Raw genomic sequence first — 20,691 nt, forward strand, 5'->3', positions numbered from 1 at the left:
GTCTGGACAGACTAAATCAAAGTGCTCCCAGGGTAGGACTGCTACAGAGTTCTACTTGGAAACTTCTGGCAGTTGAGGTTTGGCTTTAATCAAGCCTTTGGAACTTTGTTGGGTGGTACTTGCTCTGGAGAGATTAGATGGACACACCTGTTGGGCCAGGTAGAGGCCCATCTGCATCTCAAGGGATCTCCTGAGAATTCTACTAGAAGGGAAGAGGAGCCAACACTCCACAGATTTACACACTCTATTACCCAAAAATGTGGCCTTCCAGATTCAGTGTACAGAATTCCAGAGTGAAAGCATGCCCACCTGTTCAGTTTCCTCACCCTCTTCAACTGGTTATGTGAGCCATCAGACTCAAAGGGAAAGCAAGTTGCTCTCACCAGCATATCTCTGACTTGAATCCTGCTGGGTACAATCCTCTCTGCGCCTGTACCTCTGTGCTCTGCTAGGTACACCCTAAGCCACACAGTAGGTGCTTGCCTGTACAGCATGGCAATATTTGCTATGACTTCACAGGCTCCCACAGGAACAAACTGCAGAGTGGCCTCTTGATGGCTCCTGCTTTAGCTCTCCATTCACCAGTTGAGAAACTCAATACTTTTCAAATACCAGCTCATTGTACAACCTCTGGTTCAGCTAAGCTCAGCCTGCTTTTCTGTCCGACAGTTGCTCCATGCCCAATTGGTCCATTATTTCTGTGTGTTATTATCCCTCACTTCTGCAGTTAACTGATCCTGCTGTCACTGCTGCTACTGGCTTCAATCCAATACACTCTTTCTTATTCTTTTTTCAATATACTGAATTTATGGGTCTCTAAGTGCGGCTTCACGCGACTAAATCAATCAGGGTCACTCCAAGTGAATTAGAACTGATACAAAATAATCACACAAAGAGAAATACCTTTTTCTTTGGGTTCAGTGACTGCTCCTCAGCCACAACTCCCCAAAGGAGGACAAGGCAGGCAAGAAAGGAGGAGGAGCACTCCTCAAACCTGGGTTTTATTAAATGGGAGGAGCTAATCCATGGAACATTCTATCCAAAAAAGGGCAAAGGGTAGGGTTTCAACAAACACGTGGGTGTAATTCAACCCCATTAGGTGATGCCCACTCTTGGAGCTGTAGCTTTCATCTGAGTGGAGGTAAAGTCCAGTTGCATTGCAATGGGTGCAATACCCGTTCAGTACCCGGGACTTAAAAGGTGTGTATATAGCTACTGTCCCGAGTGGCTCCCAACATCTAAGAGTCTCTGACTGTCTGATATTGAACTTCAATGAATTATCTTTTCCTGCTGCTTGAAAATGTGGCACATATACAGAATGGAATATTACTCCGCCATAAAGAAGAATGAAATTATGGCATTTTCACGTAAATGGATAGAACTAGAGAATATCATACTAAGTGAAATAAGCCAAATCCAAACAACCCAAGGCCAAATGTTTTCTCTGATAAACAATGCTGATCCATAGAGGGTGGGTGGGGGAGGGAGACTGAAGGAATTTTGGATTATGTAGACGTAAACAGGAATGAGAGGAGGGGTGGGGCGGTGGGAATGGGAAAGACGGTAGAATGAGACAGTCATTACTACCTATATACACGTATGATTACTCTACTGGTATGACTCAGCACCACGTGCAGCCAGAGGAATGAGAAGTTATGCTCCATTTGTGTACAACATGACAAAATGCATTCCACTACCATGTATAACTAATTAGAACAAATTGAAAAAAAAAAGGGGGCTGGGATTGTGGCTCAGCGGTAGAGCGCTCGCTCCCCTAGCACGGCGAGACCCGGGTTCAATCCTCAGCACCTCATAGAAATAAAGACATTGTGTTGTGTCCATCTACACCTAAAAAATAAATATTAAAAATTTAAAAAATCATCAGAAACATAGAAGTGTTTCTTTAAAAGTAGAATGAAGGGGAATAGGGGAAGGGATGGGAGGGAAAAGGGATGGATTGGGGAATGAAATTGATCCAATTACACTGTTTTATTGTGTGGATGTATATTATGACAAATTAAAAATAATAATAAATTAAAAATCTTCACATAAAATAATATCCATGATCCTGAATTCATTAGAATTCCATGAAAAATTATGATTCTGTCAACATATTTTGATACCATGCTCCTGACCTGGTATGTCGCTTAGAATTTTGTAAATGCCATGTCACCCTTTAGTCCAAACATTTCTTGAAAATTGATGTGGATTGTCTATAATGATTTTGGTTTGGGTCATTTCCTGGCTATTAATGAAAAGAGTGGGGTCAACTGTCTTCAACACTTTCACTCTTTGAGGTTATTTATTTCAAATAAGTGGTCTGAGGTGAAATCATTATTGCTTAATTAGTGTATTTTTTTTATACTGAGGATATTTCCAGAATAAAATGGAGTATTTTGGAACAAGAACAAAAAAAAAAAAAAAAAAAAAAAGAGGAATAGATAGTTTGAACGACACTTATCTTTCAAAGAATTTGAGTTTGTAGCTAAAAAATTTTCCCATTATGGAAATGCCAAGTTAATATTACTTTTCAGGTAAATTATAACAATTAAGGAAGAAACCTCAATTTTAAATTTTTCTAGAAAATCAAAAGGAAGAGAAAACTTCTTGACTCATTCTGTGAAGTTAGCATTACCTGATAATAAAATAAGACAAACACATTACAAACCTGAAACACCAGCAAACAAAAAATTACATGAATACCCCAAACATAACATGCAAAAGTTCTAAACTAAACATTAGCAAACAACATATAAAAAGATAATACAGAGCTGGGGATATAGCTCAGTTGTTAACAGTGCTTGCCTTGCATGCACAAAGCCCTGGGTTCAATCACCAGTGCCACACAAAAATAATAATAATAATAATAATAATAATAATAATACATCATGAATGAGTTGGAATTTTTTCAAAAAAACAAAGTTGGCTTAATATTAAAAAATCAATTTTTTTTTCCCACGGAATAGCCTTCCCACTAGAATTCATAGGTGGTTTTTACAAAATGCAGATACAACATCAATGCTGAACAACAACAACTACTACAAAAAAACAGTTGCAGGGTCCAGGGTTGTGGCTCAGTGGTAGAGTGCTTGCCTAGCATGCATGAGGCACTGGATTCAATCCCCAGAACCACATAAAAATAAACAAATAAAGGTATTGTGCCCATCTACCGCTAATTTTTTTTTTAAAAAAATGCATTTCTCTCTTTTTTTTTTTTTTAAAGAGAGAGTGAGAAAGGAGAGAGAGAGAGAGAGAGAGAGAGAGAGAGAGAGAGAGAGAGAGAGAGAGAGAATTTGTAATATTTATTTTTTAGTTCTCGGCGGACACAACATCTTTGTTGGTATGTGGTGCTGAGGATCGAACCGGGCCGCACGCATGCCAGGCGAGCGCGCTACCGCTTGAGCCACATCCCCAGCCCTAAAAAATGCATTTCTCTATATTAGCAAAGACCAATAGAAATTGAAAAATTTAAATGCCACTTTGAAAAGCATAAAAAAGTGTAGTTTTCCTCCCAAACCCCTAGATTTAGGGATAATTTCCGCCTCCAGTACTGAGGATTGAATTCAGGGGCACTTTACCACTAAGCTATAGTCTAAATTGCTGAGCCTGGCCTTGAACGTGGAATCTCCTGCCTGAGTCTCCAGAGACGCTGGGATTACAGGCATGCATCACCGCACCTAGTTCAGGGGATTAAACTGATAAAAGATCAAAATATTATGGGCAGAAATAACACGTGAATAAATGGAAAGGCTTGTTTCATTCAAATCATATGACTCAATGTTACCATGTAAATTATTCTCATATGGTTCCACAGATTCAATGTAGCTCTAATCTAAAATGTCAAGCTTATTAAAGTTCACACAAAAACACTAGGGTTCTACCAGAGCCAAGACAACTTTGAAAAAGAAGAATAAAATTGAAGGGCAATACTATCTGCTTTCAAGACTCATTTTGAATGTAGAAGAATCAAGGCCAGGCTTTCTTTTCTTTTCCCCTCCCTTCCACTCCTCTCCCCTCCCCCTGCTCTCTCCCTCCCTTTCCTTTCTCTGCCTCTACTTACCTTCATTCTTCCTTCCTTCCTTCCTCTTCCTTTCTTTCTCTTCATTTTTTAACAACTGATTTTTTACATCAGTATGAAGTTCCCTTTTCCCCCACATCCTGTGGGAAAAGGAGAAATCTTTCAACAAATGCCAATGCAGAGCCAGACACAAAACGGTGACCTAAGATCTACTCTTGCAACATCTACTAAAATATTAGCTCTAATTGGATCCTTAATCTAAATACAAAACCTAAAATGTACCAAGTGCGGTAGTGCACGCCTGTAAACTCAGCAACTGAGGAGGGGGACAGGAAGATCACAAATTCATGACCAATCTAAACAATTTAGTGACACTGGCTTAAAAAAAAAAAAAGAGTTGGGATGTAGTTCAGTGGCCAATTGCCCCTAGGTTCAATCCCCAGAAAAAAAAAAAAATCTAGAATTTTTAAACTTTTACAGAAAACGGGAGAAGATTTGCGACCGTGGGTTAGGGAGATTCCTTGGAATCCTCGGTTCTCCCGAGTGGCCCCACAGCGCCCCCTTCCCTAGTCCGGCCTTGAGCAAGCCGCTAGATCCCAGCGGCGCTCCGCCCTTCACCCCGCCCACGACCCTCCTGGCCCCTCCTCAACCCGCGCGGCTCCGCCCCGCTCCGCCCCACCGCTCGCGGCCCACCGCGACTCGGGGCGCGCGCCCGCCTGCGTCTCCACCCGGAAGAGCTGCCGGAGCTGCAAAGTTGAGGCTGTGCGCGGCTGGGCGATCTTCAGGAGCGCAGGCCTGGCCGAGCAGCCGCGCGAAGCTAACACTGCGGAGTCTGCGCGCCCCCGCGGCCCGAGGCGCTCCGAGCGGCCACGCGCACGCCCCGCCCCCACTGGGTTCCTCGTGCCCCGGGGACTGCGAGGAGTACCCCGCCGCTGGGCCGGAGCTCCCGCGCCTTTGGGAGGAGCGCGTCCCCGGCGACTTCTGACACTGCGTGTCAGCCGGTAAGTGACAGCCGCTGCCTCGTTTCACGGTGGTTTATTTATTTATTTTCTAGTAGTTAGTCTCAAGTCTCGCTCACGTCTTTCTAGTTAAGAAACTGTTTAGCTCCGCTACCGGTCCGTCGTGGGAGCTGCCCGGGAGCAGAGCCCGGAACGGGTCAGACCAGCGGAGGTGTCGTAGGGCAGGGGCTGAGCGCCCAGACCCTGTGGATTAGGAATTTAGTTTGTAAAGCGTTCCTTTGGGAGCGGGTCGGCTCCACGTCTGCCGCGCCACGGTGCGGGCCGGGAGGAGGAGCGGCGAGGGCGCGCTCCCGCGGGGAACGGGGCGTGTCCTAGACTCCGGGCGCGGTTCCAGCCGGCGAGAGGCGGGGCGACCAGGATCCCCAGGCTTCTGCATTTTCCTTTATGGCCCTTCACTTTGGTCAAGAGAACTAAATAAGGCAAAATGCTTTTGTCTCCAAATATTCAATAAGAAAAAAAAGGAAAAGGGAACTCCAGAGTTGTGCCTTAATCCTGTATCTAGGTGGGCGTGTTAATAGAGTGAACAAACTGCATATAAAATATTTGAGTAGTCAGTATTGCACAGGTATTGAAAGAGTATGCTGTTGTCAGAAATTTGGTCCATAAAATGATATAAATTGATGGTCTAACTAGGCAAAATTTCATCCAACTTTAATTTGAACTTTGAATTCTGCAGCTGCCCTCTTCACTTTATGGAGCTGTTTTTCAGATTGCTGAATTTGTGGCTCTAAATTGAATATGCATCTAAGAGAATCTTAGGATTCTCTTGCAGCCACCCTTGGGATCCCAGTAGTTTTGTTTGTTTTTAAGCAAAGACCATATCTTTGTAGAAGCGCTGTGTGATTAGTTCTTGTCAAGGGCTTTTCTGTTTTATATTCAGCTGACTTTTTATTACCTAACTAAAACAAAATCACGTATCTATGTGGTGTTCATAATTTTCGTTCACTTATTCTCTTCTATGTAAATTTGTTCATCTCTTAATCTCACACTGGCTATCATATATCGCATATGTAACACGTATTCAGGATGCTAAACTTTTATTTAATCCTCGTATTTGTACAGCCTAGAACAATAAATGTTGGATGAATCGAGTAAATTGGATTAAAGTACACCTCTTCTAAGGTATTTGCTCTGTTTCCAAACCATGTATAAATTTGGACAAATATTTGAACAGTTCACTTGTAACTGCCCCAGTGCAGCTACATTCCCACAAGTGGGCTTGTTGCCCCATTTAAATTTAATTCCTTTCTCCTTTGTGGTCCTATTTGTATTGCATTTTTACCACTGGTGGGGCAGTTTTCATTTGACCTGTCTTCTGGTTCTCTGAGGACATAGAACCTTTTTTTTTTTTCCTATATTTTTCATTTGCCAGAATAGTGTCTTTTGCAAGGTATATATTAGGAAATGGACATCGAATTGGTTTTATGCATATATAATTTGTGGTCTGACTGTATTCATGAAAATGGAATGGGGGTAGGCCCTTTTTAATCTGCAAGTGTATATTTAGAAAGAAGATGATGGTGATGATGTTTGCCAGTGGAATGAGATAGGTGAAGTTTGGTATATATTATGTTTATTTCTAATCTTATTTATTATTCAAAAACTTAGTGTTTCTTTCCTCAGTTTGTCTAGTTCTTTTGTGCTCTTTGTGTGTATGTGGTACTGGGGGGTTGAACCCAGCACTTCATGCATGCTAGGTATATGCTCTACTGCTGCTCTACATCCCCAGCCCTTTTTTAATTGTATTTTTTGAGACAGGGTTTCACTAACTTGCCCAGCCTCACTTTGAACTTCCACCTGCCTTAGCTCCTCCATAGCTGGGATTACAGGTGTGTGCTTGTTTTCTTTATAGCTGTTTTTGCTGAAGTCTGAAGTTTTCCTAGATTAGGAAACAAACTTACCTCTAAATAAACATTTCTAAAGAAAATAATTGATTATTCAAGTTAAAACTGGCTCCATTTATGTAGTAGAATATATATGAAAGTGTGTGTGTGTGTGTGTGTGTGTGTGTAATTAAAGAAAGAAAGAAAAAAATGGTATGCTTTTCTTTGAATAAAACCTAGAATCAGGGCTGGGACTGTAGCTCAATTGGTAGGGTGCTACCTAGCACATGTGAGGCACTGGGTTCAATCCTCAGTACCACATAAAAATAAAATAAAGCTATTGTGTCCATCTACTATAAAAAATATTGAAAAAGGAAAAAAAAAAAGCCTAGAACCAGGACACTTGCAAAGAACTCCACTGGCAGTGACTTTGGACAAAAGACTCGTGTTTAAGACATTATACTTGAGAGCAACTGTGTATGTATGTAATGTGGTCAAAGAAAAGTGTTACCTTTTACATATATTACATAAATTATAATATCAATATAAGGTTAATGAAGAGAAAGATTTGGGAAAAGATATGGGAAATACTTTTATCATTTTGGATTTCCATAATCAGTACCATTTAATTTTTTGGCTTAAATTTCATTTCTCATTTTTAATGTACATGTTATTGCACAACTAACTATAACAGATAATCTAGATCTAGTTAAGGTTTGAATTCAGATATTATTTTTGTGATTATAGCATGACCTAAAACCAGGATGATTTACAACCAAAAAATCATTTTGATTTTGTGAAAATCTTGAATATCAAAGAGATAATACAATTTTTTCATTTTCTTTAGTAATCTAGATTCAAGATGAATAATGATCAAGTTATGCTGGTGGGTCAAGTGTTCGAGTCATATGCTTCAGAATACCATAAGAATGACATTCTTCTGATCTTGAAGGAGAGAGATGAAGATGCTCATTACCCAGTTGTAGTTAATGCTATGAACCTTTTCGAGACCAACATGGAAATTGGAGAATATTTCAATGCATTCCCCAATGAAGTGCTAACTGTTTTTGATAATGCACTGCGAAGGTCAGCCTTGACAATTCTCCAGTCCCTTTCTCAGCCTGAGGGTGCTTCCATGAAGCAGAATCTACATGCCAGGATATCAGGTAGATCACTTTAAGAATGTTACTGCCATGTAATTTTCTATGAAGATTTTAGGAAAACAGAATACCTGTGGGATTCAGAGCACTAAAAATTAATTTGTATTTTTACGTAAAATACATAACTGTTGGGTAGCTATTGGTTACTTCTTTCAAATTAGAATAATGATTATCATCTCTGGACATGGGGTAACAGACATCCAATAGAGGGGAAAAAAGATGTGGAGACAATAATATATGTGTAATTCTCTATGTGTGTAAAATTGTAATCCCAAGCAGTTTTATGAGGTTTTGTGACTACTAATAATAAAAGAGTTGGTAATGTAAGGATTAGAAAAGTGGTAGATTCTGCCCAGTGAGCTTCAAAACTATTTTAGGAAATTAATTACTCTTATATATTAAGATTAGCATTGTACTGTCTACCTGTCAGGAACCCAATACATTTTTGTTGAAGGAATGACAGATTAAGCATCTTAATTTTTAAGTAACTACAGTGGAGTAATCATAACTTTTGGTGGCAAAGTCATGTCCTTGTATTCCTGGCTCCTTGATCCTTATCTTCATTTAAAAATGAGTTTTAACAAAGTGGATAGAGTTGAAGAGTCACTCTTAAGAATTTTAGGAAAGTAGCACTACAGTGTAATAATTTTTCATTACTTCATTCCATGGGAATCATTTCTGGGAAGATGTGTGGAATGATGAAAGGAGAAAAATGAATTTGGAAGATGTCTGGTTAGAGCTATGTGCTGGGCTGGGAGATTGAGTAAATTACTTTATCTCATTGAACAAACTACCTCTAGAGTCCATGTTAACCACCTAGCCTTTTGGTTTTCTTTAAATTTGAAGTTTGTCCTCATTATATAAACTAATAAAGGCAGGTACAACCTCAATCTGTTTATGAAAAAGAAGGACTTGGTGAAATTAAAAGCCGACTCCAGAATACTTAAAGCGGCCTGTAATTAAGTTGGAAAATACACATACCCTTTTGTTTAAAAATAAATGTTTACCTTATAGTACATTTGAGGAGGGTGGGGATTTATAATCAACAGAAATGCTTAATACGATTCCAAAAACGTTAGAGTAGACCTCCTTGGAGGCAAATTAAGATTCCCCAGCAGAAATTTGATTTAAATGAAAAATAGTACCTGCATTTACATTTTCTAGGTTAAAATTATGAAGATTATTAATCATTATGCATCAGGGCACTTAGATAATCTCTTGGTGGGTCAAGAAGAACTGTTCCTTTTTAATAAGTTTGCAAAAAGATTGTTAAAAGGGGGCTTTAACAATTGAAAATTGTTGAAATAGTAGTTAGAAAGTGGTTCTATACTTCTCTTATGTTAAATTTAAATAATGAAATTCTGTTTTAAGTGACCCTATCAGTTTCAGATGAATTTAGCCTATTTTTTTCAATTCTTATCTGAAAAAAAATATTATGTTATTACCTTAGTATCATATCATTTTGGGAAACCAAAGAGTAAGGGGTAGTCCTTTCTCAAAAAGGTGCTCAAGACTGGGGGAGATATCTTATATAGTTAAATATTTATCACATGCCTATGGATACATGCATATGTACATATTAAACAGAATTGTAAAGGACCTTAATGACAGCATTTGTTTTACAATGCATGCCTCCCTCAAGAAATGTTTAAGGTATATATTAGCTCATAGAACAGAGAATTAGTTCTAGGAGAATCGCTGGAGGTTTCAAGAAGATAAGGCCAGTGAAGGATGGAGGTTCCCAGAAGAATGAACAACATGTGTAAAAGATCAGAGCCTGAAATAGTCTGATTTTCAGTATGTTGCACCTCTATATTAGACTCCAGATTAGGAATTTAATTGTTAGAACTCAGGATGCCTTTGTGGTTTACTCTCCTTAGGAATATAAGATAGTTTCCAGCTTTGTTTTACCAGGATATACATTGAATTTTATTCTTTTACCTATATATTTTTTTTCTTTTACCTATATTTCTTACTTTGTCGTCTGGAATTTTTATTAGCCTAAAGTTTATTTGGTATTCTCAGTGGTTTACATGAAAAGTAGATAACAAAGAATAATATTCATGAATTATTTAAAGCAGTAGTTTTCAAATATTAGCATCCAAATTATCTGGAAGGCTTGTTAAAACACTGATTGCTGTCGCTGCTGCCCCCCTCTCCCCTGAGTTTCCTATTGAGGATAGCAGATGTGAGGCCTGAGAATTTACATTTTCTTTTTTTTTTCTTTTCTTTTTTTTTTTAGAGAGAGGGAGAGAGAGAGAGAACTTTTTTTTAATATTTTTTTTTTTTATTATTATTTGGCAGACACAACATCCCTGTTTGCATGCGGTGCTGAGGATCGAACCCAGGCGGCACACATGCCAGGCTAGCGAGCCATCGCTTGAGCCACATTCCCAGCCCCGAGAATTTGCATTTTTAGTACCTCTCAATAATGCTGGTGCTGCTGGTCTGGTGACTATACTCTGAGAACCATGGCCCTAAAATAATTGATGTGGACATATCTCTTATTTCAAAAATTTTTTTTGTTCTTTTATCAGGGAATGGGTCAGAGAATGCTAAAGGTTCTTGCGTTCAGCACTAATGGTAGCTGAGCTCCAAGTGATTCAACTGGGATAATTGAAAAGCATACATAGTAATATATATAGGAATAAAATTCTCTGTGTCAAAATAAATTTATTAATAATAAATTAACCTATAAAATGGTATCTCAGCCTTTTTCAATACTTCTAAGATTTGACTATATATGGCCAGTTGTGCTTAAAATTTTGTTGCCTTTGTCTTTTTAATATAAAATCTTTTTAAAAAATTTTTATTATTAATTGTTCAAAACATTACATAGTTCTTGACATATCATATTTCATACTTAATATAAAATCTTAAACATCTTCATGTGAGATGAAAGAAAAGAACCTGAAGACCCAGAAATGTACTCACCTCTGTAACCCTTTTTAAATAAAAGTATACTTTCTATATAAAACAAGCCATTTAATCTGACATGTTTTAGACTAATTAAAAAAAAAACACCTTAGCCTAACATGTATCACTTGCATGATTCAGTAGGATGTAAACTGTACTTTTAAGATTTCTAATTTGAGAACATTAATGATGACATATTGCCCTGTACTATAAAAGTGCAGAAGATACTTATAAAAGTTAATTTTCTTAGAAAATTGGTTGGAATTGTTTACATAGTTTTTCTTATGAGATAGTAAAATTGGTTAGACACAGTGTCCTTGCTAAGGAAGAACAGTAAGGGATTCCCTTATTCTGGCTACCCTCTAGAGAGGATACAGAGGGGAGTGCTGAGCATGGACCTAGGTAGGGCTGGGCCTCCTCCCTGATACCTACAACTTGCCTTCTTTCCAAATGTGAAGCAGGTTTCCAACACATTTTCTTGTGCTGATTGAAAAAAAAAGAAAAAAAGGTGGGGTGGGTTTCATGTAGACTTGTCATGATCTAGCATATGTGGACCTGGAACATCATCTGTAAGGAGAAGTTGTCCATGGAACCAAAGAATACCTTCTTTTTATTCTTCCTGGGTAGAAGTTTCCTTCAGATATAAAAGACATTGTTTATGCCATTTTGCATCAGTTGATGATTTTGCTAAGTTATGCCATTTATGTAAGTGTGGGTAGGCCAGCCTGGACTACCTTCTGATTATTACTGTTATTGTTAGGCTTTTATAGTGCATGCATCAAAATGCTCACTATAGAATCTTAAAGTATTATTATACCTACTATGGTTATTTCTCATGAGTTTGGCAAACCTGATTGATTAATCTTTAGTGTGCACAGTGATCAGGTTTTGAGCCACTTAATTCTCAGGAGAAAACAACAGATCACAGGGCATGAACTAGTATAGCAAATGCTACCCTAATAAACCTGTTGGGAAGTAGCCTTGACCATGACAACCAGCATCTCTCCATTTCAGTGATGCATTGCAGCCAAATATAAAGGGCATTTCTGCACTGGACTTTTCTTTGGCATTTTGCATCTTTTTAGTTCCCTGTTTTTTTGTTTGTTTTCTTTTTTATGTTGAACAACACAGGTTTTAAAGAATAAAGTGATGCTGTGGATAAACTTCTAGGTAAATCAAGACCTAAAAACACCATCAGATTTATGTATTTATAAATACTGAACTTAACTGAAAAAAAAAAACAATCAGGTAGCTCTGTGAAACTCTTTGGTCGTCATGCTGTCTGTCATCTCTCTCTCTCTGCTTTGTGACTTACTGAAGGAATCCGCAGCTTATTTTATGTGTGGCAAGTAGCAATATTTTCTTTGTGAAATATGATTACAATTACACCCCATATTTAGATCCTACTGGGATAGCCAATTTATGAGGATAAATTCTATTTTTAACCCTGGTTATTACAGCATCTTGATATATGCTTTTGAGAGTCCTTTGAAAATTGTTACTTGAAGTCCTTTCTATGTTCTTAATTGAGTTGATGATTTTTTTTTCTTAAGTAAAATACAAATATTTTCTTTCCTGAAATTGTAATTTCTCTCCCAGGAAATAGGAAGAGTATATTCCATGGAGTCAAATCTGAAGGTGTAAATTGATGTTGTTTTTCTACTAGGGTTGCCTGTCTGTCCTGAGCTGGTGAGGGAACACATCCCTAAAACCAAGGATGTGGGACACTTTTTATCTGTCACCGGGACAGTGATTCGAACAAGTCTGGTGAAGGTGCTGGAGTTTGAACGAGATTACATGTGTAACAAATGCAAACATGTATTTGTGGTCAAGGCTGACTTTGAGCAGTACTACACCTTCTGCCGCCCATCCTCATGTCCTAGCTTGGAGAGCTGTGATTCTTCTAAATTCACCTGCCTTTCAGATTTGTCTGCATCTCCATCCCGGTGTAGAGATTACCAGGAAATCAAAATTCAGGAACAAGTAAGTGATCCAATAAATGAGAAAAACAACAAATTTGAGGAAGTGGTTTTCCATTGTGGTCAAATTGTTAGGATTAGGTAATACAAAAGGAGTACACAGACTTCTGTCATCATTTTATGGAAGATCAATCTTAAAACTGTTGCACATATATCAGAATATAGTTTTTAGATTTAGAGGCCATGACATAATCATCTTTCCAGATAGAACATTGCTAAAAAGATATGGAATAACTTAATAATTAGGTTAAGTATGTTTATTATTAAGATGAATATTTAAGAATTCTAAATAGCCATGCTTCACTTAGGAAAGGGGGAAATTCAGTGATTTTAACTGGTTGTGAAACATGGGTACAACTGGATTCAGGATTTCAGTTCAGTTTTAATTGCTGTGCCAAAGGAGGTATCCTTTATCTTTAACAAAAATGAGCATGATTTTCCTTCACTAATCACAGAGGTTTGTTGTCTCATCTAAAATAAGCAGGAGATAGACAATCCAAGGCTAGTATATAGTCTCTTCAGTTAAGGACTCAGACTTCTTTCTTTTGTACCTCTCTTTTTTGTTATTGTTGTTTTGGTACTGGGACTTGAACCCAGGGAGCTCCACCCCTGAGCTACATCACAGCCCTTTTCATTTCGTATTTTAAGACAAGGTCTCACTAAGTTGCTTAGGGCCTTGCTAAGTTGCTGAGGCTGGCCTTGAACCTGCAATCCTCTTGCCTTGAGTTGCTGGGATTACAGGTGTACACCATCTTTTGCATCACTCAGTGCATGATTTCTATTCTTATTTTTTTCATTTAATTGATTTTATTTTTTAAAATAACATGATAGCGGAATGCAGTACAAATCTTGTTACACATATATGCCACAATTTTTCATATCTCTGTTTGTATATAAAGTATGTTGACATCCAATTCATGTCTGATGGTACAGTTTTCAAGAAAAATTCCTTGAAATTTCCCATCAGAATTAAATTGTATGAAAATACCAGAGAAATGGAAACAGTAATTTCAAATACTGTTGACTTCTAGATACTTAGTATGTATTTAAGCAGGCTTAGTATCTGTTTTCTGTTTTCTTTTTTTTTTTTTTTTTGCTAGGTTCAAAGGCTATCTGTTGGAAGTATTCCACGATCTATGAAGGTTATCCTGGAAGATGACTTAGTAGACAGTTGCAAATCTGGTATGAACTTTTTTTTTTTTTGAGATGGAGTCTCATTATGTTGACCAGGCTGGTCTTGAACTCATGGACTTTAGTGATTCTCCCACCTCAGCACCTCAATTTCCTGAGTAACTGGGACTAGAGGCATATACCACCATACCCAGCAAGAATGAAGTTTCTTAGCTTCTATAGGCAGTCCTAAGTATTGATTAGGAAAAGTCACTTTTTATTTTCCCCAAGATCACTGCAAAGGAATGTAGAAACTTAATTGTTCGCCTTGAGAGTACAGACTGGCATGGAGGTGGGAGATGATACAAAGGAAAAACTGGACTGGGAGCTTAGAGATCTAGCCCCACTACTTGTTTTATAGACAAAGAACTACTTGCCCAAGGTCACTTAGAATGTTAAGTGGCAGCAAAGGAGTATGAATCCAGATCCATTTATTTCTGTTCCAGGGCCCTTTCTTTGTGTCATAACTTAACTACAGCAACTTACAAACAGGCTGGGGATATAGGTCAGTGGTAGAGCACTTGTTTAACATGTGTGGGGCTTTCATATCTATTTACATATCTATCTATCTTTCCCTTTTACCCCTGCCACACACACACACAAAGAATCTAGTGGATTTAGTGGACACTTACATAAAATGAGTCAAAGAATATGACTGTCAAATGTTGCTGAAAGTCTATCTAATGCCAAAAAAAAGGAGGTGATTGTTCTTCTCTGCTATGTATTGGTGACATTATGAAAGGAATCACATTAATTTTGAAAAGAATATTCTTTAGTAGAGAATGTTTACAATTAAATTCAATTATTTTTGCATTGAAAATAAATCATAAGCTATTTTTCTTTTGAATGTCATTAATAATAAAGGATGGATGGAAGCAGTCTGTCAATAGCAATTTTTTTCATTTATCTGTAGCCCCAGACCTCTGGAATCAATAGGAGAGAATTGGAAGTAGGTAGAGCAATTTAGGTGCTGATGAAGCAACTAGGTGTGGATATGATAGGGTACTGACTATGGTGATAGGTCAGAAAGAGTGCATAAGAATTTTTTATATCAATAATTAGCAATAATTTGATAAAATTTGGTGTTGAAATATATATACACATACTCCTTGCCCTTTGGGAATTTACAGCTTAGGTTACAAACTCCAATTTGAAATATGCAGAGTAGTAAAGTTGGAGGTTATGTGCTGACAACTGTCAGTGCAGCAGATGAGAAAATGGGTCTGACTAGAAATGGCTGCAATAGTACAGATGCTGTAGAAGACAGAGGCACAAAAAGAGATTGAATTGTTTAAAAGAATTTTAGCTTCCTGAAAAATAATAGTTTTTGAACATACTATAAAAAATACAAAAGTTTAAAATTAATGGTCATTGCCTTTGACTACCACATGTATCTCACATTTGTTCTAATGACACAAATCTTGTATTCAAGATGTATTTGAATGAATGAAAATATTTAAATGTTGAAGAGTTTACAGAGGTATTAGTTGCTCTATAAATGTAAGGCAAGTTTTTTATGAAAATAGCTAATACTTATTGAGCACTTACTATATTTTTGATATTACATTAATTTATATACATAATCTGACCTAATTCTCATTGTAGTCCTGTGATGTAAATCTAATTATTCTCAATTTGTAGGTCAAGAACGGGCTCAGGAAAATAGGTAATTTGTCCAAGGTCACACATAGCAAATGAGCAATAGAGCTGGTATTTAATCCAAATTTGATGACACTCATTCTTGGACACTCTTCAGTACTCCACATTTTCCATATAATACTGCTTACTGAAAGATTGTTGCTAGTGGGTGCTATATCTAAAGTTAAGTTCCTCAGTAGAAATCCATTAGAATGACGATAATATAGAATTCTTTCAAGTAAATGTTCATAAAGATTGCTTTGATTATGGTTTTATGTATGTATGTATTTGTTTGCTTACCACTGATCTACATCCCCAGACTCTTTTGTTTTTTAATTTTGAGACATACTCCCTCAGTTCTTTTTATCTAAAAGGTTTGGGGAGGCTGGGATGTGGCTAGTAACTAGGGAGGCTAAGGCAGAAGGATCACACATTCAATTCCAGCCTCAACAATTTAGCAAGACCATAAGCAACTTCACAAGACCCTGTCTCAAAATAAAAACATCTTTAAAAAAAGGTCTGGGGATGTCACTCAAGGGTAGAGAATCTCTAGGTTCAAACCCCAGTACCAAATAAATTAATTAAAAATGAATAACTAAATAAATAAATTAAAGATTGGGACACACAGTGTAGTAAATTATTTATTATTCTCAGTTGGCTTTGAAGACCATCTAAGCAGTGGCTTAGGAAAAATCTTGGAAACATGTAAAGTGCCTGTTTAGTGTTTATCACTCTGAAGTTGCCTGTAACTAGAAATGTACTTTCTATTCTGTAAATTGGCACTGTTGGTTCCAGGCTTTCAGCATTTGTGGACTACTTTTCTTCAGGAAATCAAAAGCTCTTCAGATTATACATTACATATTGAAATTTAGAGAGTGAAAGGCATTTTGCATCAGCAGATAGCATACACATAGCACAAAGGCTTGGGCATCAAGACTTGCCTCTTAGTTCTGAGACAGTGTTGTGCAAAATATAAATACCAAGATGTAGTCTTGAGATGTCCAACATCCTGTATTCAATGTGATTGAAATTTGCGGGGATTAAGTTCATGGGTTTTTGTTCTTTTAGTTTTGGCATTTGTTTCTGCAGTACCAAAATACTGAATGCCAAGCATTCATATTTCATTGTTAACTGATAAATTGCATTGTATGAAATAAGCACAGATGTTATCATTTGGTGAATGTGTATATGAACTACCCAGGCCTTTTAGGAAAAATACATCAATCTAATATTCTATCTACCAAAAATAGGTGTTTTTTTCAAGTAGGAAGGGACCTCCAGGAAAGCAGGAGCTGGGTTGTCACTTTGTGCTTTCCTGCTTTGAAATAGAAAAGGTACTCATTGATTTCATAATTCCTTTGATTAATTTTCTAAAAGGAGGTAGTGAGTAAAATATTAACAAATATGTTAAGTAAAAATAAACTTGTATGAAACTACACTAGGTGCTAGGCATCACGAGATTGTCTCTTTTTGACACCAAATTGATACCCTGGCTGCAGCATCTCCTCTAAATTGGAACTAAATTGTTAGAAACTCTTGAGAGGATGAACATGTTGCCCAGCCTAACAATGAATAAATCATCCATTAAATTATTTTTCCTGTGAAGAATGATAATTTTGTTTATCACATACTATAAAAAATAAAAATACTGATTTCAGGTTTTAGTTCTGCATATACAAGTACCTTTAAAAAAAGTTGGGGGAGACTGAGACAGGAAGATTGCAAGTTCAAAGCCAGCTTCAGCAATGGCAAGGTGCTAAACAACTCAGTGAGACCTGTCTCTAAATAAAATACAAAATAGGGCTGGGGATGTGGATTGGTGATTGAGTGCCCCTGAATTCGATCCCCCCCCAAAAAAATTAGGAATCTAGGGTGTCCTTTGTTTTTTTTTTTTTAAGAGAGAGAGAGAGAATTTTTTTTAATATTTATTTTTTAGTTTTTGGTGGACACATCTTTATTTTTTATTTTTATGTGGTGCTGAGGATGGAACCCAGCGCCCCGCGCATGCCAGGTGAGCGCTCTACCGCTTGAGCCACATCCCCAGCCCAGGGGTGTCCTTTTACTCCCAAATTATTTTCTGGATGAGCAAATTATTTATAATTTCAGGTCCCTTGTTACATGAATTTGTGTGCAACATGCATGATGCAGCTATTGCTGGATTTACTTGGTGCTTTTTCCAGGTGATGACCTCACTATTTATGGGGTTGTAATGCAACGGTGGAAACCCTTTCAGCAAGATATACGCTGTGAAGTGGAGATAGTGCTGAAAGCCAACTACGTCCAAGTAAATAATGAGCAGTCATCAAGGATTATTATGGATGAGGAAATCCGAAAGGAATTTGAAGACTTTTGGGAAGACTATAAGAATGATCCCTTCGCAGGTTTGTGATCAAGGGAATGAAGCTTATGAACTAATGGTATTAAATTCAGTAGGTAAATACGGTGTCTGTGATTTGGGAACAGCCTTATGTACTGCATAAATCAGTGGTGTAGTTCAAAGAGTAGCATTAGTACCTCTAGATGTAGTCTCCCTTTTCTGGCATAGTCTTTTCTACTTATAGATCTTCCTAGAGATTACTTCTTTCAGTTATTTTAAACAACTGTTATACTGTCAGAGCAGTTTTAGAGTTTCCTACCTTCTTTACCAATTAAGAATGCAATTCTTTAAAAAGTCAAAACTCATCCTGTTGTAAAACCTTATTCTCTTCAAGCCATTATTTTCTAATGTATTCTTAAAATATATTTTTGGTTGTAGATGGATGGACACGATACTTTTATTCATTTTTTATGTGGTGTTGAGGATTGAACCCAGTGCCTCACATGCTAAGCAAGCACTCTACTACTGAGCCACAACTCCAGCCCCTTTCTAATGTATTTTTGACAATAAAGACAACTTCTCCTGTTTTAGCTGAAGATTTTTAAATAGGGAGGACATAGGAAATGATGAGAAGATACAAAGAATAAACTTTGTCACCACGGCAAAAATTCTATCAGACTAAGGTATAATTACATAGAATAAAATATCACAGCCTTTGGGTATATATATATTTTTATTGGAAATACCAAATGAAATAGACACCAATTAAATGTTCCCCTTTTTTCATTCTTCCTTGGAGGCACCTTCTGAGAAAACTAAACTGAAGCCTGTAATAGACTATTTCTAATAAACTTCACCACAAATCAAATATATATTTATTCTTACGTCCCATGCAGAACTAGACAGATGAGAGTTCATAAAATAGCTTCCATTTACCTAAACATGGGAACTTGTTTATATTTTGCAGGATTTTTTTTAACTTAAGTGTGTAACACACATGTAATAGTTTCTGATCTTTCTTTTATTTGATCTACATAGAAAAGAGCCCAAAGTTCTCTCTACTGTGGCTTTATTACGAAGTGCTTTAAGAATCACATATATTTTTAAGTGAACTTTTGATCAAAATTGTTTTCTTAGGATGAGGTCCTTATAATAATAATTTGTACTCTTCCTTGGCACATGGTCATTCCTTATTCATTTCGGTGTCACAGCTCAACTCTGCATTATAACAGTGAAGGTTGGTCATCATGCTGTGATGACCAAACCTTCACAAGTACTTTGTGCTGATGATTTAAAAACCTATCTTGTTTCTATCTTAGTTTCCTATATATCAGGTACCAGTGCACTATATTTGACCATTTCAAAGTCTATATGTGTATTGGTGAAGGAGAGGTGAAGATGAGGACCTGTTTCCAACAGGACATCTTCCTTCTGCGTCTTAAGGCTGGAGGTTGCTCTTCTCCTCTTGGAGGTTGACTTGTTTCTCGATACTATGGATATTGACTTGGAAGAGACTCAAGAAGTTTTATTCTGACCTATAATGACCTCAAGGACCCCTTAACCCTGGTGCTGAGGTCTGTTGGGCCATCTGAACCCTCTCTAGGGTGACTTAGTTATCTTAGATCAAAGGTTTTCTTCATTGATGTAACTGAGGGCCATGCCATAAGAGGAGATAACTTGGCCATGGCTATACCACTAACAAGGTCTAGAACCAGAAATTTCAGGAGGAGCTGATGGAATGGTATTCACGCTAATGTATTTTCCATAGTAAAGCCATGGAAGCACCTATTGCTATAATCCAAGGAATCATGTTCTTCAACTTAGACAGCACATTTAGGATAATGGTCTTCCCCTTTTGCTTACTGCTGGTACCCCAGTTCTACCTTCATTGTGTATCTTTTGTATTAAGGAGATCTTGAGATCAGAAACAAGCACAAATAATTCAGGAAAGAATTAATGGTTAAGAAGTCTCTACTGTGTGCTAGGAACTTTCTATATGCTGTATATTTGTTAACTCCTTTGATCCTTAAGAATTCTGAGATACCAATATTATCTTCATTTTATATAGAAAGAAATAGAGCAGAGAGGTTGAGAAACACCCAGAGTTAAATCCGAGGTAAATAATAGCACTCAGATTTGAGTCCAGATACGGGGCCTGTGATTTTACCACTGGGATATGCTTCCCATCAGCACGTTAGATACTAAATCTACCTTTATTCAACTCAACAAAGCTGGCTCTTGAACAGTGTTGACTTGGGTGACTCCCAAGTCAGTGTACTATTCTTAAATCTGCTAGCTGGGTATCTTCCTTCTATGTGTAAGCCATAGATTCTGGTCAGTTTACCTACCTCATTTCAGACCTTATCTGCTTAGATCCCTGACTTTTTTTCTCTAAACTTTGTTAACTCTGGAAAGGGAGGGACTTCTGGTAATGAATGAACTTCCTGGATTTACCATTTCCTTTCTGGTTCCCTTTTTACTAAAAGATTTTTGTTTCTTTACTTTTCTGCAATCCCAGGTCACAATCACCATAGCTCACCTGACAGAGTCAATTTGATTCATTACTGGGCTGAGGGCAGAGCATGTGCTTAGTATGCACAAGGCTCTGGGTTCAATGCTCAGCCTCCAAACAAACAAACACAAGTAAACAA

The 20,691-nt window shown here is 37.5% G+C and overlaps 1 protein-coding gene across 1 annotated transcript in view; it reads left to right on the plus strand.

Annotated features, from left to right (window-relative positions):
- Window positions 1-4,765: 4,765 nt before the first annotated feature.
- The window catches only part of Mcm9 (minichromosome maintenance 9 homologous recombination repair factor), a 76,513-nt gene continuing 60,587 nt past the window's right edge, over window positions 4,766-20,691 (plus strand). The window contains exons 1-5 of the mRNA XM_026394066.2: window positions 4,766-5,019; window positions 7,708-8,026; window positions 12,603-12,919; window positions 14,016-14,097; window positions 17,904-18,104. Of these exons, the coding sequence (XP_026249851.2) occupies window positions 7,723-8,026; window positions 12,603-12,919; window positions 14,016-14,097; window positions 17,904-18,104 (904 nt within the window). The 5' untranslated portion in view covers window positions 4,766-5,019; window positions 7,708-7,722. The remainder of the gene's footprint in view (window positions 5,020-7,707; window positions 8,027-12,602; window positions 12,920-14,015; window positions 14,098-17,903; window positions 18,105-20,691) is intronic.

Source organism: Urocitellus parryii, chromosome 8 (assembly GCF_045843805.1).
Source record: "Urocitellus parryii isolate mUroPar1 chromosome 8, mUroPar1.hap1, whole genome shotgun sequence".
NCBI lineage: Eukaryota > Metazoa > Chordata > Mammalia > Rodentia > Sciuridae > Urocitellus > Urocitellus parryii.